Source organism: Malus domestica, chromosome 13, assembly GCF_042453785.1.
Source record: "Malus domestica chromosome 13, GDT2T_hap1".
Classification (NCBI taxonomy): Eukaryota; Viridiplantae; Streptophyta; class Magnoliopsida; order Rosales; family Rosaceae; genus Malus; species Malus domestica.
The window spans coordinates 639681-657398 of record NC_091673.1 but is presented as its reverse complement, the minus strand read 5'-3'; the positions used below and the strand labels follow the sequence as shown (position 1 = coordinate 657398).

At 36.7% G+C, this 17718-nt stretch overlaps 4 protein-coding genes across 4 annotated transcripts; 3 read left to right on the top strand and 1 right to left on the bottom strand.

Annotated features, from left to right (window-relative positions):
- Positions 1 to 1219: 1219 nt before the first annotated feature.
- LOC103452219 (uncharacterized) lies at positions 1220 to 1792 on the top strand. Its single transcript, XM_008391741.3, has one exon. It carries the CDS (start codon positions 1220 to 1222, stop codon positions 1790 to 1792), a length of 573 nt encoding a protein of 190 aa, XP_008389963.1.
- Positions 1793 to 5248: 3456 nt separating this feature from the next.
- On the top strand, positions 5249 to 7722 carry LOC103414362 (lignin-forming anionic peroxidase-like). The gene is made up of 2 exons (XM_029091729.2): positions 5249 to 5590; positions 6774 to 7722. Exons 1-2 carry the CDS (start codon positions 5357 to 5359, stop codon positions 7521 to 7523), a joined length of 984 nt encoding a protein of 327 aa, XP_028947562.1. The 5' UTR covers positions 5249 to 5356; the 3' UTR covers positions 7524 to 7722.
- Positions 7723 to 8167: 445 nt separating this feature from the next.
- On the bottom strand, positions 8168 to 10264 carry LOC103414200 (pentatricopeptide repeat-containing protein At5g13770, chloroplastic-like). Its single transcript, XM_070810323.1, has one exon. It carries the CDS (start codon positions 10174 to 10176, stop codon positions 8350 to 8352), a length of 1827 nt encoding a protein of 608 aa, XP_070666424.1. The 5' UTR covers positions 10177 to 10264; the 3' UTR covers positions 8168 to 8349.
- A 1816-nt stretch (positions 10265 to 12080) lies between these two features.
- LOC103423714 (DEAD-box ATP-dependent RNA helicase 32-like) lies at positions 12081 to 16425 on the top strand. Its single transcript, XM_029091394.2, has 7 exons — positions 12081 to 12623; positions 13199 to 13795; positions 14331 to 14522; positions 14630 to 14785; positions 14915 to 15339; positions 15623 to 15777; positions 15969 to 16425. The coding sequence occupies exons 1-7, from the start codon at positions 12255 to 12257 to the stop codon at positions 16307 to 16309; spliced, it is 2235 nt and encodes a 744-aa protein (XP_028947227.2). The 5' UTR covers positions 12081 to 12254; the 3' UTR covers positions 16310 to 16425.
- Positions 16426 to 17718: the final 1293 nt, after the last annotated feature.

The following is a 17718-nucleotide window of genomic DNA, read 5'->3' as shown; positions in this document are numbered from 1 at the left end:
CCTCGCGATCTCATCCACTTGATCTGCAGATTCTCCATATGCAAGCATTCGCAAGGTAGCCGTAATTTTTTGCTCATGAAGAAGACCTAGAACATGAAAAGCATCATCTTTTTGCACAAATTATGGATCATGGTTGCAAATAGCACTCATGATTTTGTCGAACAAACTTCGTTGCATTCTAAAACGACGTCTAAAAACATGATCAGGGAATATACTGTTGGGGATAAAATAATCTTCCAAGAGATCTTTACCTCGTCTTTACCTTTTTCTATCGAGGTTTGCAGCACGTCTGGGTTTAGCTATCTAACCCACGGCTTCCATGACACGGCGGGAATGTGAGGCCCTCTGCCTTCTATGGTGATCATCCTTATCCTCATCCTTCTCCATGAAGAAAGTCTCATCTCCACCTCCACCTTCCTCGAGATTGGCCAATTCTGCCAACAACCTTTTATGTTGCTCTGCAACTGTTTATACACTTTCTTTGAAGAAGACATTGTAATAAGAACTCAAGATTTGAAAACGATGAACAAGGATTCTGAGCTAAAAAGAAGGATTGAACTTGGTGTGAGGATGGATGTAGGGATGTAGGGTTTATATGGACAAAAAAAGAAAGGATGAGATTCTGGAAAATGCCACGTGACACTACGTGATTGGTTGAAAATCTTATCGAAATCTTGGCTAAATTAACCGAAAGTGACACGTGGCGCGTCGGGATTGGTCAAAAAATTTACCAAAAATCTATCCACAAAATAGTACGTTTGGATAATGACACGTGGTATGACGTGATTGGTTGAAAATCTTATCGAAATATTGGCTAAATTATTGTAAAACGGAAGTGACACGTGGCGCATCGGGATTGGATGAAAATCTTAGGCGGAAATCTATTCACAAAATAGTACGTTCGGATAATGACACGTGGCGTGACGAGATTGGTTAAAAATCCTATCTGGAATTAAAACTATTTTATTTTTTTATTCTTTTAGAAAAAATTTAAAAATATTTTAAATGGGCTGGGTGCCAGCGCATTTTGTAAGGGTGGAGATCGTTTGTGCCAACGCATTTTTTCACTAGGTGCCATCACATTTTTTTAGGGGTAGAGATGCATTGGCCTATTACTGTTCATTGGAGTTTATTACTGTTCACTGGAGTGGATAAATGGGCTAGCTGCTGGCACAAAGTCCTTAGGGGTGGACTTGCTCTAAAGAGATGATACAAATAAATGGTAAATGTAGCACTCATTTGGTGCAACAGAACTACACACAAAGCATCATCCCTCTACGACAACCAGGGTTTGGCGTGCATTGCCCTGCAGTACATAAAAGCGTACCAAGGTGACTGCGATGCTGTAGGAGGGCCCGACGCCAAGAAGCCTCCTGGTTCTGCATTTGCCGAAACATTTGCTCCCAACTGTGGTGTTCAAACCTCAACCCTCGCTCCAATCCCCTGTCGTTTAATTGGCTGCCAGTCTAGATATGTCCACGCTGACGAAGCATTTTCGAAAATCTTGATTGAAAACAGCAAGGCCTTGGACATTCTCTACGATAAGAACAACATTGAAGTGGGAACTGCTGTGAGTGGCAGTGATGGTGGAGCTCCATATTTCTGGTGCGTGTTGTTCAGCAGCGGAAAAACTAACATCACCTTTGTAACGAATGGAGGTGAGGCTAAAATAACAAGGCCCGGATGCTTTAGTGGTGCTAATGACGATTGCAGTGAATCTAATCACCCGGCCAGTGGTGCCGATGATTGGTCTAGAAGCAGTCGTCTGTGGCCATTTTCATCACGGCTCTGATTGCAATGTCGTGTGCCTTTGGATTGTGATCATGATCATGTTTTTTTATAAAAAAAGCTGGATTTGTTTTCTACTCAATTTTGGGGACCCTTTTGATCTGTTGTAATTTGAGTGAATTTATAAATCCATGAATTTTGATGAAGTTTAATTAATTTGTAGAAATTCTAGAATTTTGATTTAATTCTCTTGAAATCTCATGAGAAGATGTGAGATTTGTAAATGTTTAAAATATGCTATGAAAGCTCTTCAATTCTCTCTAATTTCTTAACTTTTTGTAATTATTTAAAATCAATTCACAATTGAATACATGTAGAATGTTATAAACTTCTTTAGGGCATCTCCAAATGAGATGTCAAAAATAACAGTAAATTGTAGCAATTGTCCCTCAACTTTAATCAAATTGGAGCAATGGTTTTTCAACTAAAAATTCATTACCATTGGTCCATCAACTCATCAAAACATGTAGCTATGGTCATTTTAGTCAAATTCGTTAGAATTTTGTCAAAATGAGTTATGTTGGAAAGACAATAGCTACAATTGGGTTAAAGTTAAGGAACTATTTCTCCATTTGGATTAAAGTTGAGGGACCATTGGTAATGAATTTTTAGTTGAAAGACTATAGCTGCACGTTTTGATGAGTTGAGGAACCAATGGTAATGGATTTTTAGTTGAGGCACCATTGTTCCAATTGAGTTAAAGTTGAGAGATCATTTCTACAATTTACTCCAAAAATATTATGTCAATATTAGTAATTGAATACAGGTAGAATGTTATAAACTTCTTTAGAGCATCTCCAAAGGAGATGTCAAAACTAATATGTCAAAATTATATTTGATGGCTGATGTGGCATATTGAATACAAGTGTTAAATCTTCTTCTTTTCCAATGGATGTGTCAAATATGTATTTTATTATTTTATTGGGCTCAAAGTTACATTAACTATAAAAAATAATCAAAATTAATTTTTGTTTTTATTCTATTGGTTGTTTGGGACCATGAATTAAAAAATTAAATTAAAAATATTTGACTCCTTCTTTGTTTTGTTTGTTGTCAAAAAAGACAACTAGAAAGTAAGGAGTCAAATGACTCAACTGCCACATCATAGTTGACATATCCATTGGAGAACACTTGAATGTCTTTTAATCCTATTTGACATATTTGACATCTCATTTGAAGATAGTCTTAAAATCCTAATTGAATAGATCGGATTTCTAAGAATTTTTTTAAACTATCGTAAAATTCTGATAGAATACACTTTGAATTTCATAAATCACTTAAAATCTTGTTTGAATACCAATACATTCATTAAAAGAATTAAAATATCTCAAAATCTCAATTGAAAACATAATTTCTCAATCGAATACACCTCTCTTAATGCATAGTTTCTTCCAATAATACGAATAATTATTATGTGAGTTATTTGGTGGAGCCACCAAATCACCGTGACAGTGTCGTGATCGTTCGTTGCATGTGGATGTAGCATTTTTGACTTTTCTATAATAAATTTAGTTTCTTCATATTTTATGGTGTGTTTACTTACCTGAAATAAGAACTGAAATGGAATTTTGTTACTTTTCAGACCCGTTTTGTTCCCGCACTCCTTTTTTTTATTTTTCACCACATAATTGAATCAATGCAGTAAATTAAGGAACGAGTGAATTAAGTGACAAAAACAAAGTAAAGAAGTGCATGACGACAAAAGGAGATTGATAATCATTTTCCAATCAAAATTTTCTATTTTTTCACTTCCTTCCATTTGATATGGATATGTAACACCGAAAAATTTGAGAATCATATTAATTAAAAAGTTAGTTAATCTCATAATCTATCTCTTCCCACTCTGCTAAATTTGTGGATTGACTTTGTGGTGTGCAGCTCACAATTCGCATGCTTGACTACATGATTTTTAGAGAATTGGTCCAAAAATAATTATAGACCTGGACAAAGCTTAATGCATATGCAGTTTCTTAGCTTCTTTTATTTTAGTGTCTCATAAATATATTTATTTCGAAAACAAAAGACTGCAGGCATCAAAAGTCAGAAAGCGACAACTATACTAGTAAGTTGAAATGTTTGACCATATCCTCGTTAATGTCCTACATTAGAAAGCTTAATGTTGTCTCAGTAAATCCATGTCTATTTGTTTCATAGTTGACCATGTATATAAGTTCAGAAGCCCCATCAGAGAGCAGCGCTACTTCATCTTCATTAGGTGTGAACCGATAAGAATAAGGAGATCAACTATTTAGATTACATTTTGTAAATTATATGACGTAGTTATTGGCGATTGAATTATTACTTAAATATTGATTAACGTATTTAATTATTTTGTATTGGTGACTCATCAACATAGTTTGTAACTTTGGTAAAAAAAGTTGACCTACTCAGCATTGCTCTTAAGTGAACATATGATTACTTTTATTTGAAGGCTCACTCCCTCCACAATTAATACTTAATTAGTTGCCAGTTATGCATGATTTGTTAGAAATTGTTAAAATCACCGATGTGCTTTCTTGGTACCACATATATTGGGCCTCAGACTTTGACACATTGGGCCTCAACATTTGAGCCTCATTACCCATCCCATTATTATGTAAAAGGAGGAGCCCCTTATTCTATAAAAGGGGACTCCTCCCCCCTCACAAAAGGGACTAAGATCTCAGATCAGGGGATACCCTCAAAACATACAAGCTCACAGATCAGGGGATACCCCCCTCCGGTTTTGTGCATCAACATGCTTAATTCTAAAAGATTTTCCATACATTACAGCTCAAACTAATCATTTAAGTTTTGGGTTTGTAACTCGCAATAGTTTAGTGATAATGTAATATGAAAAGAAATAAGAATTGGTGGGTTATATCTCTTAGACGTGTTAAGCCAAGGCCACCTCTTGTATACACTACAAAAGATTACTCATAAACTTGCCCTTAATTAATTAAGTTTGTCTTGTCTTAATCAAAATTTCATGTTTTGGGACAACGAAAAATGTGGGCGGCTATGATCCTATGAGCATGAAGTAAGAATTATGAATCCATCTAGAGAGAGAACAAATCCGAGAAACTACAAAGTGCACCTACCTTTTACATATATAATGCCCAATTGCATGCATGCATGGAGGTCAAAAAAGTCGCACGTCAACCGTTTTATATTAACATTTCTAATTACCCATGCAATTTTGCAACAGGACAGAGATTACCTAGCTGTAAAATAAGATTATTTACACGACGAATTTTCATCCTTTGACTAGTAATATTAAGAGTAACAAGAGAAACTTCAAACCACAATCCATTAAAGACGAATACCTTTCTTATATATTTTGCCAACCAAATCCGAATTGGTACTACTACAGCTACAAAGGCGACGTACGCGTTTGCAGGAAATAGCGACCTGGACAAACCAAAGCAGCTTGAGTACGTACGAAACTGCCCTATATATAGACAAGACATACAAGCTTCATCTTCATCAACTTCTTCAATATTCATTCTCATTCTTTATTCAGTTCATCACTTCAAATATTTTCATTTAGTGGCTTCTTACTTGTATTGATTAAGTTCAATTAAGCTCGATGAGGATGTCTTTCCCCTTCTTTTCCGGCCATGGAAATGTCGCAGCTGTTGCACTCGTGATGTTGGTTTTCATGAGCACAACAAGCGAAGCCCAATTATCTTCTACATTTTATGACAAAACCTGTCCAACCGCTCTTACCACTATAAAAAATGCCATAAGAACAGCTGTTTCCAGTGAAAGGCGGATGGCCGCGTCCCTAATCCGCCTCCACTTCCATGATTGCTTTGTCCAGGTACTAATTACTTGACATATATACATACATACATATATATATATATATGAGATACTTTGGATGCGGTCTTTAATCTTTAACATTTTTTTACTAAAACCTTAATAGTATTCAAAGTTTGATCAAAGTCCCTTGACTTTGTACACCTCATTATATTACAATTAATATTTATATTTTTATAGTTTTGACATTAATTGTTTGATATTTTATGAGATTTATAATCTTATAAATTTAAAATCCCTCATTATATAATACCATTAGAAACGGTTACAATAAAAAAATTCAAACATTTTGATTGAATAAATGGATAAAAACTATGTAAAAATAAGAAATAATAAATGGCAAAAGAATGTATCCATAGTGTTAAAAAAATTGGTACATTTCACATATAACAAAGTGGTACATTAATAAAGAAGAATGGGAACATTATAAATAAATTAGGGTACAAATAAAAGATTAAAAAATTATGAGTACAAATGATTTTTTTTAAATATTGGCACTAAAAGAAATTAATACATGGGTACAAAATAAAACTAAAAAGAAAATACTACAAACTTAAAAAAAAAAATGTTGCAAATTAAAAGTGGGTACAAACTAAAAATATAAATATATGATACAAAGTTTAGGCATAAAACATAAATATATCATATGTAATTTTTCTATCATTGATTAAACATATAATGTCACGTGACGGCATACATATGGGTACAAACACAAATAAAACTTTTAAAAAATATGGGCACAAAAAGAAACTAATATATGGGTACAAATTAAAAATGAAAAAAAATGGTACAAATTAAAAATAGGTACAAACTAAAAATAAAAATATATGATGGAAATTTTAGCCATAAATATAAATATACAAAATATAACATTTTTAACACTAAAGGAATATATTTAAAAATAAAAATATTTTATTATTCAAATAATTAATGATGTTATTAATACCAAGGAACTTGATCAAAAATTGAAAATGAATATGATTTTAATCAATGAAGTAGCAAAAAGAATGATATGAACCTAATTTCTCCTATATATATACACACACAATGTATTTTTAGGGTAGGTGTTCTCATGTCATATTGTTTTTAATAAAACTTTAACTTTATTCGTAAAATATAATTATAAATTGTAGCGCAATATTGAGTGTCTTAGTTTTTGATGAATATATGAATTGTATTTGTAGGGTTGTGACGCATCAATCTTACTTGATGACGCTCCTTCTATCACAAGTGAAAAGGGCGCATTTCAAAACAACGGTTCTGTGAGAGGCTTTGAAGTCATAGATAAAGCAAAAGCTGAAGTAGAGAAGGTCTGCCCTGGTGTCGTATCTTGCGCAGATATTCTCGCTGTAGCCGCTCGGGATGCATCCGTTGCCGTGAGCGGTCCATCTTGGACGGTGAAACTTGGAAGAAGAGATTCCACCACAGCAAGCCAAAACCTAGCTGAAAGTTCACTTCCACTTTTCACAGACAGCCTTGACAGCCTGAGAGAGCGATTTGGCGACTTAGGCCTCAACGCGAGAGATTTGGTTGCACTGTCAGGTGCACATACAATTGGACAGGCTCGTTGCGTTACATTCCGTGGCAGGATTTACAATGCAAGTGACATCGATTCTAACTTTGCCACTACTCGCAAACGTCGTTGTCCAGCTGATGCAAACAACGGCGATGCAAATTTGGCACCGCTCGAGTTGGTGACACCGAACTCATTTGACAACAATTACTACAAGAATTTGATTCAGAAGAAGGGTCTTCTTGAATCGGATCAAGTTCTTTTTAGTGGAGGTTCCACAGACAGCATCGTCTCCGAGTACAGTTCCAAGCCCGCAACTTTTAAGGCTGATTTTATCACCGCTATGATTAAAATGGGAGACATTAATCCTCTCACCGGTTCAGCTGGAGAGGTCAGAAGGATTTGCAGTGCTCTCAACTAAATTCTTACTTACTTGAGCCACAAGATTGAGTATCCACACATGAAAATGTAACTTAATCTCTATATCGAATATTTCTTTCAGTTTTGTTTTTTTGTTTTTACGAGTGTCTGTTGTATTGATTCATTCATATGTAACCTTAATTATACAGTGTTATTATTTTTCAATAAATTTGTTTTCCAATAATAGAACGAAGTCAGATGTTTATATTGTCAATTACTAACGGTTATTTTGAAATATATTTATTTCATGAATTATGAATGATGGCGCTATATATTTTAACTTAAAATGATATAACTATACATGAAATTTGATTAATAATTATGATAAGAGCAGTACTACACTTACCATTTATTTATATCATTATTTGTGTCAAATGTCTAATAGAGATAGGGCCCATCATCACATGTGAATCCTATCTCTATTAGAGAGATGATAAGAATAACATTTTGTTGTGATAATTTATATGGTGTAGAATGTGCCACATTATTTGGTGACAAAAATGTTATTTTTACCATCTAGTTGTATCATCATTTGTATCATCTATCTAATAGAGATGAGACTCATATACGTTGGAAGACCCTACCTCTATTAAATAGATGATGCAAATAAATGGTAAATATAGCACTACTCATTTGGTGCATATATTTGGCAAAAAATGACACTCTTACTACATTTTACATGCCACATTTGTTCTGTAATAGAAGTAGGGCTCACAAACACATGTGAGTCTCCTCTCTATCTAACGCTAGAATTCGATTTCGATCTGTACAGATAAAATGAAAAATTTCGAAATCGAATCAAGATTTAAGAGGCCTATCGATATAATCTATGTAACCTTAAAGCTACCTTGCAGCCATTTTACCTGCATTTCCAGCCCCGAATCTGTCAAAGCATTCAAGGCTGACCGGTAAAGCCTCCCATCCAACGCCATCCCTTCCGATTTCATATCTCTCAAAAGCTTCACCAGCTCATCAATCCGGCCCGTCTTCGAAAAAATCCCAACCATCATTCCAGCCAAAGCCTTGTCCAAAACACCCCCATGAACCCTAAACTCATGGTAATATTTCATACACATTTCAAACTCCCCTGCCTTGTTGTAAGCACTTATAACCGTCGTGTAGCTTACTTTATCCGGCACTACCTTCCTTCGCTTCATTTCCGTCCAAATCTTCGAAACCTGCCTCAAATTCTTGTCCCTTCCATGCATATCCATCAAAGAATTGTATATCCATACGTTCGGCTTACACCCTCTTTCTTTCATCTTCGCCACAAGCCTCATTGCATCTCTTGGCCTCCCTGTTTTCCCGTACATCACAACCATGCTAGAATATGCCACAGCACATTTTCCAAACCCCTTTTCCTCCATCTCCTCAAAAACCATTTCCGCCTTCGAGTTAAGCCCTAGGCGGCAATAGACATTGATGATGGACGCGTATGTCACTTGCCCTGGCTGGCAGCCCATCGACACCAAATCTTCGAAAAATTTAACAGCGGTCAGGAGTCGATTTTTCCTAGAGAAGCCACTAACAACCGCACAGCATATATTGTCGGAAACCCTGATATTCGCACCCTTCATCACCTTAACTACTCCGAGAGTCTTCTCTGTCAACCCTTCTTCCACATACATTGATATCATTTTTAAAAACAAACTCGGATCCTTCAACAATTTCTTGCTCTCTCCTTCTTCAAAAAGCTCTTCAGCCACCCCTACTTCTCGAATGCTTGCGAATGAACAAATCAGCAGAGAGTAAATCTTTGAAGATTCTAAATAAACTCCTCTCTCCGTCACACTTCGGAAAATCTCAAGAGCTTCAAAGGGCTGTCCCAATTTGCACAGTGATTCACATAAAATTCCGTATATTTGAGTAGAAAAAGGCACCAAATCTAATTCCCTACTTTTCATTTCTTCAAACAATTCATTAACTTTTCTGCAATCACCCTTTTTCATATAAGCTTCCATGATCCGGCAATAGCATCCGGAATTCGCAGTAATTCCATCGGATTCCATCCGTTCAAACACGGAAATCGTGCTTTTAAACATATGAAGCTCATTATATCCTCTCATCGTCGAATCAAAAGCCGGGACAGCAACTTCATCTCCGTGATCACTAAACACATCAAGCAAAATCCTAACAATTTTGAACTTCCTAGCTCTAATGCAGCTAGTGACCAATCTAGAGCAAGTATAGCCATCAGGCACTACTTCATAATTCTTAAAATCCTCAAAAACCGAAATAAACAAACCCCATTTATTGGAACGGATCAAGTACCTTATCAGCTGCTCCAATGTCGATTTGTTTGGTCTGAATTCAGGCTTCTTTCGGGCTTTCTCGTAGTGATCGTAGGCGCATTCTTCCGTCTGAGGATTCTGAAACAAGCCACATATGAAATCGTTCGAGTCCTCGGCACCCGGCGTTGGAGCTGGACATTCTTCTGGGGAGTTTTGTAACTTCAAGTCCAATTCAATGACGGGAAAATTGGTTAAATTTGCATTGAAAACTCGGAGATTATTGCTATAGCAAGTGGGATTAATGGAATAGAATAAATGGGTTTTGAATGATGCGAGGAAGTGAAATTTGTGAGGATTTTTGGATGAGATCACGCAAGCAGAAGACCAGTCTGCTGAAGTTGCAGCAGAACTGGCGATGGACATTGGAGGAGATGATAAGGCCGTTGAAGACTTGAGTGAAATAAGTGGGACGGAGACTCTGCCTGTGTGTGTGTGTGTGTGTGTGTGTGTGTGTATAGATATACCTTATCCCCAACTGGATTTTTGCCATGCGTTTAAATCGTATAAGCCACTCGCAATGCCCCACTTGGAAAGTTCAATGACATAGAGATATGTCTGCCAAAGCGAAGGCCACGAGACTTCCAATCGATTCTTAAACATAACACTAATGAGAGTGTGAAAATCACTAACCTCATAGTTTAAATGCGGTTTTACTCTAATCCAAGACGTTCACTTAGTCAATACTGTGTTTTCAGTAGGAAATGTTTAATAAATACTTTTTCTTATATACAAGCGGTATTGTGATATTGTGTGAGGGAGATTTGAACACATAAACCACTATGATACAAGTGATATTGCGATATTGTGCGAGAGGGTGATATGGTGAAACTTTTCATATACTAGTTGTAAGTACGTACTAGGTAAAAGTCTCAAGTTCAATTTACTTATATGAGGAGTGATATGTCCAAATATTAGAGGGTATTTTAGCGCACCCCTAAAGTTCATTTATTTATTGATTGCCGTTAGATTAATTTACATTTTAAAATTTGTATCTTAAACCAATTAAACCAAATTAATCTAACGACAATGAATATGGGTGAACATCAGGCACTTTAAGGGGAAAATCTTGGGTGCGGCCATCATTGGTGGAGAAAATTTTCATTGTGATCGAAATACAAGTGATACGCGTGATGAAATTTCTAAAGATATTAACTTTTTAACACACATATCTCACCATTTGCATAATGACATGAGATGTACCACTTAGTGTTCCGGTCACACTGAAAAATCTCTCCTATTGGTGGTGGACCCCCAAGGTTTTGTATGGCGGAATTGGATCCTCTCCGGATCCAAGGGATCTGAGCCAATTGAGCAAGGCATCTGGACCATTGAAATTTGATCCAACGGCTACAAATAGGGGGCCCCTCTAAAGTTATAATAATTGTAACCGTTGGATCAAATTTTAATAGCCCAGATGCATTGCACAGTGGGCTTAGATCATTTTGGATCCGGAGAGGATCCAGTTCCTTGTATGGTAGGGATGTTTTTGTGTTTGTGGGCCATATGACCACGTGGTCCGGAGAGTGGATTGAAGAGCAAAATGCACTTATCTAATTATCATGGTTGGCTAAACACCTAGTAGTAATGATTGATGATGAAGTTTAGACTTGTATTTCACATAGTACATATAAAATTCAATTTTTAACGTTGTTGAATTACAAAATAAATGTCACGAAAAGGTTAAATATCTCTAATTAGTTGATTGCCTCTGTATTTGAATGTACTCTCTTAAATTCTTTTAAAATCATAATTAACAACATCTAAATTTTAAAATCTTTTAAAATCTTTAAAATCTTTTAAATTCCATCTAAATTCTTATTTGACTACACTCTTTAGATCTCTACAATCCTTAAAAAGATGGATTGCCGTGTCGCGACGACCAACCAAAGTAAGGGCTGGTTTGGTATTGCTGTGATTTGAAAAAAAGCTGCTGCGAGAATAAGCGGCTGTGCTGTGAGAATAAGCGGCTGTGAAATAAAGCAGCAGAGTGTTTGGTAAACTTTTTTCTAAAAGTGCTTTTGGAAAAAAAAGGCAGTCTGATAGTGGGTCTTTTCATTAAAGGAGCATTGTAGCTCGATGTGCTTTGAAAAAAAGCCAGTTTTCCAAAGCTGCAAATAGCAGCTTCAGCTTTTTCCTTTGATTTCAGCTTATTCTCACAGCAGCTTCCAAAATAAGCCCTTTTTTTTCAGTTTACCAAACACCTAAAACCCTCACAGCTTTTTTTCATGGGTGCTTTTTTTTTAAGCACCTCACTCCCAAACTAGGGCTAAATAGGTGGTAAATAAAAAAACTACAAATTTCCTTATCGCGGTTAGAGAACACCTTAAACCCTTGTCACTGCCAAAGCGCCCTTCACGGACGTCACCCTTCTCTAAAACCCTAAACCTAGAATTCGTCCCTCTCCGAAATCCAAAGTTTCAACGCAGCCGGATCCAGCCGCAATGAGAAAACCCAAATCGAAGTGCTCCCGCAAGCAAAAGGACCTCTCGGAGCTCCAGGAAATCGAGCTTCTGAATTCATGGATTGAATCCCAGAAACCCGATTGTGGCTCCAACCCCATGTCTCTCCCCGCCTTGCCCTCCGACGCCCCCGTCGGCCGTCCCGGTGACACCTTATTTTCTCCCTACGCCGGCGGCACCAGATTCGAGCAGCTGCCCGTCTCTAAGAAGACAAAGGACGCCCTGCGCCAGTGCAAGTACGTTGAAATGACAGATATTCAGAGGGCTTCTTTGCCCCATGCGCTGTGTGGCAGAGATATTCTCGGCGCCGCCAAGACCGGGTCGGGAAAGACTTTGGCTTTTGTTATTCCGGTAAGTTGGGCATGCTTTGTTTTGGGGTTGGTTTGGTTGCGGAGATAGTGGTGTGTAAAGAATTTAATTGGGTGCGTGTAGTTTTACTATTTTTGATGATCCGTGTGAAAAATGAGTGCTTTTGATCCGTGTGAAAAATGAGTGCTTTAGGAAGATGATTGATGCTGGAAATTGTGAGAAAGTGAATGGATTTTCTTCAAATTTGTTCGCAATTTTGATTTTTGGTTGGTACAAAATTTTTGGTCGTGGTATGTTGCATATTTGGATCTGCGAACTTTTCATGAGTTTCGGTTATGCTTATCGCAATTATGATTGTTAATTTCCTCGGTTTTCCCTCTTTTCTACTAAGTTTGTTAAATTTGAAACCAAATGCGCCACAAGAAACTGAATTGTTATATGTTTATGTTAAGTTTATATGCATCTGTTTACACACTTAAGCATGCTAATGATCGAGACATTTATATATGCATACATATATTTGTGCAAACTTTCCTTTCCTTTGTCAGTGATAGGCATTCTTCTTTGGTAACAAAAAGAACCCTTTTCTGATGCTGTATCATTTTTTATTATTTCAGCTTGTGGAAAAATTGTATAGAGAAAGATGGGGACCTCAGGATGGGGTAGGCAGCATCATAATATCTCCAACAAGGGAGATAGCTGACCAAACTTTTGATGTGTTAAAATTGGTTGGGAGGCACCATAACTTTAGTGCTGGTCTTCTAATTGGTGGTCGCAAAGTTGAAGAAGAGAAGGAGCACGTAAATGACCTGAACATACTGGTTTGCACTCCAGGACGGCTTCTTCAGCACATGGATGAAACCCCAAATTTTGATTGCTCACAACTTCAGGTTTTGGTCCTTGATGAGGCAGATCGTATTCTTGATGTCGGATTTAAGGACACACTGAATGCAATCATTTCACAGCTACCTAAAAAAAGACAAACGTTTCTCTTCTCAGCAACTCAAACAAAGTCGGTTAAAGATCTTGCAAGACTCAGTTTGAAGGATCCAGAATATCTCAGTGTGCATGAGAAGGCTGTGACAGCGACTCCTACTCTTTTGCAGCAGGCGGCAGTCATCGTTTCACTTGACAAAAAATTAGACGTGTTGTGGAGCTTCATAAAGACACATCTAAATTATAGAATTCTAGTGTTTCTATCAACCCGCAAACAGGTGCAATTTTGTCTCTGAATTATGTCTACGTAGCTCAGATGCCAGTTTGTCATGCCTAATAATTTCAGCATAATATATTCAACATCGAGTTCATCTGGTTGATAGAGGCCAGCTTAAGCCCTTGAAATGAGAGAGTGCGCCCAACAGAATCAATTAAATAGTTCAATGAACTTCGATCGTGAATGAAAGATGCAGACTTTTTATATGCCCTTGGAGTTTGAATTAATGGTTCTGCATTTAGGTCTATGTTGATGTCTCTTGTTAACTCACCCCGTTTTCCCTTCACAAGCCAGCATGGAAATGTTGATCATATCAGTAATTATAGTTATAGACATACTTACACATACATATATAAAGAATATAGCTTTCTCCTAAGTTGCTCGAGTCATTTACTAGAAAGAAATTTCTTCACTTACTCAGGTGGTACTGTTTTGATCCCAAACCAATTTGGCACAGGATCATATTTGGGGGTGGGGTGCATGTTTCACCTCCATTTTTACGACTGTTGATGATGTTGAATTGCATTTTTTAATAGGTAAAGTTTGTCTATGAAGCATTTAAAAAGCTCCGTCCTGGAATACCCTTGAAGTGTCTTCATGGTAAGATGAAGCAAGAGGGACGAATGGGAACGTACTCACAGTTTTCTGAAAAACGTTGTGTTCTCTTCTCAACTGATGTGGCTTCAAGAGGCCTTGATTTCAACAAGGCAGTTGACTGGGTTGTTCAGGTGGGTTGTCATCTCCAAAAATATTCTTATTATGTTCTAACAAATATAAGGAAAAGAAATTTGTTTTCTGTGGTCACAGTTTTAAAGTTATTTTTCCCCATGTGTAGGTGGACTGCCCAGACGATGTTGCATCTTACATACACAGAGTTGGACGAACTGCTCGTTATCAATCTAAAGGGCAATCACTTTTATTTCTGATGCCTTCAGAAGTAAAAATGCTTGAGAAATTGAAGGAGGCAAAAATACCTATTAAGTCCACCCAGGTTTAATTTTCTTTCTTTCGTCTTAGGAGGACGGGGTTGGGAGTAGGAGAATCCACTGTCCACTTATTTTTGTTGTTTCCATTTTGATTTGTGGGCCATGCTAAATTAGCTGCTATACTGATGTGTCAGGCTAACCCGGATAAACTGCAACCAGTGTCTGGGTTGTTAGCATCTTTGCTAGTCAAGTACCCAGATCCACTTCAGGGTCTAGCTAAAAGGGCATTTATCACGTACGTGAAATCTATTCAAAAGCAGAAGGACAAAGAGATTTTTGATGTTACGAATTTACCAGTTGAAGAATTTTCAGCATCACTGGGTCTACCAATGACTCCTAAAATTCGTTTTGCAAACCAGAAAATCAAGTCGAAGAAAGTGCCTGAATTATTTCCCCTTGTTGAACCAGAAAGTTGGGACAAGGAGGATAGGTTGGAGCTTCCAAAAGAGGAGCTCGATATTGGTGATTTTATGGAAGAGGACGGGGAGGAAGATGCTCTTGTAAGAAATGCTACTGCAAATGAGGCAGAGGGGGAAGGACGAAAAATCGAAGATATTATGTAAGTTGCTTGTCTATATTGTTTTATACATATTTAACCTTAAAGATTAGTTTGCAAGGTTCTGATTGACATTAGAAGCAAATTATACACAAATGGATGGACAATTTCGTAATAAATCCGTTTTCTGTGCTTGCCAACTTAAAATGATATCATCCAGCTGTGGTCGTTTTGGATGTATTACCAATGCCATGCTGACTACCTTAATGCACTCTTTTATCATGTGCCATTTGTTTCCCAATCTGTTGGCGAAATTTGAGTTCAATCACTTTTTTTTTCCTTGTAGACCGGCTACTCGGGTTTCGAAGAAAAAGAAGTTAAAGATCAATATCCATAGGCCAGTGGGGACTAGAGTCGTCTTTGATGAGGAAGGCAACACGCTACCTCCATTAGCAAGGCTGGCTGATATCAATACCAGTGGTCTGCCTGATGAAATTCATGGTATGTGTTGTGATTCTAGAATTTACATCAAATATAAACCAGAATAACTGAAAATATTACAAGCATAGCATAAACTTGGGGTGACGCCCTAATTTCGAAATGAACAATTGAGGTAAACAAATAGATTTATGAATTTTTTACTCCTATTCTGAAGAACATGTTGTCCTGACGTAACTTATTTTTTGCTGCAGACATGAAAAATGACTATTACAAGAAGCTTAGGGAAGATATGAAGGTGGTGGACAAGGAAGACAAGGTTCTAGACCGCCAGCGTCGGCGTGAGAAACGTTTGAAGCATAAGATGAAGTTGAAGAGAGGAAACACAGAAGAAGATTCGGAGGATAATCTTTCTGATTCAGAAGGAGAACCAGCTGAGGATCGACCCCGCAAAAAGTCGAAGATATACTTTGGTAGTGATGATGAAGGTGAGAGAGAAGAAAGTAAGAAGAAACTGGGTTTCACTGCTGACTCAATGTCTTTAGAGGAACAAGAAGCTTTGGCTCTCAAATTATTAAATTCCATGCACTCATAAATTTTGACCTTTGTTGAGCTTAATGATATTTTCTAGTTTTTCTTTTTCTTCTGTGTCTTGAGTAAAGTACTAAAATGTAATGATCTTGAAATTTTAAGGTGAATTTAGAAGTATTATACCTTTTTTTTTCTTTTCAATATCATCCTTCTAAGTTTTACCTTCTAGCTTGGCTTTGACCGGAGAAAAAGTCTGCCTTCCGTGAAAAGGGCCGAGACCCGATCGGTTGGGCCGGGTTTTTTTGCCCGTTTTCATGTACCGAACGGAAAATCTTATTGAGGTCTTGATAATTAAGGACTCGTTTGAAATTACTTTTAAAATTATTAAGAGTGTTTTTGGTGAAATTGCTTGTGAAACCCGTCCTTAATAAAGAATGAGGATCCTCACCAAATCCTATTTGTGAGGATCTAAGGAAATCTTTAATCGTATCCGTTCATCGTAAATCGTGCGGTTAATTTTCGTTATGTACTATTTGTGTGTAATTTTAAATAAAAAATTTAAAATGATTTTTGACCGCATAATGTACGATGAATGAACACGATTAAAGGATCCTTAAGATCCTCACAAAGAGGATCTGGAGAAAATCCTCATTCCTTAGTAAAAATATAAGTAAATTCTAAAAGACACTTGAAGTATGTTATATGCTTCTTGCAGCAATTCAAGTGCTTTTAGAATCTAAAAACATTTTTTCTAAAAACATTTTCAATCATTTTAAAAGCACATTTAGACGAGCTAATGAAAAGAAACATTCTCATTGGGACATGGAGTAATTTTCTCGCTGGGACATTTTCTTTAAAACATTCTCATAGTTTTCTTCAATGAATAACAACGAAAATAATCAACCAAAACAAAAGTCATTTAACTGATCAACGTTGTTACAATTTTAGTGTTGAAACAAAAATTATAGTGCATCTCCTTATTAAATAATAGTTAAATAACTAAACAATTTTAAATTTAATTATTTTATTTTGCATAAGTGATTTTGACGAATGACTTTAGTCTTTAGATAAGCCGTTCACATCTTCGAGTAACATTGCATGTGAGAAATGGAAGATAAAAAGTCGGAATAAAACTGTTGCTTGCATTCCGCATTCCCGTAAGCCAATCGTCCGTCGAGCTTCTCCATGTAAATGCTGGAACTTGGCAGCCTCCGCGTTAAAAGTGTGGGAGACTCGGTGTAAACAAGAAGTCAAAAGTAATTAAATACCAACCAAACCCAAGCAAACGTACACGCGTTTATTAGTACGTGAAAGCTTTTTAATGGACAATGATTGTCTGCCATCCACTTCCAATGTCCTCTCGTGCCCTTCTGTTTGTGTGGTCACGGTTAAGCCACGTCAACATTTTATATTACTATTCATTTTTGTCTTATTATATCTATAAAAAAATAATATAAAATATTGACGTGGCTT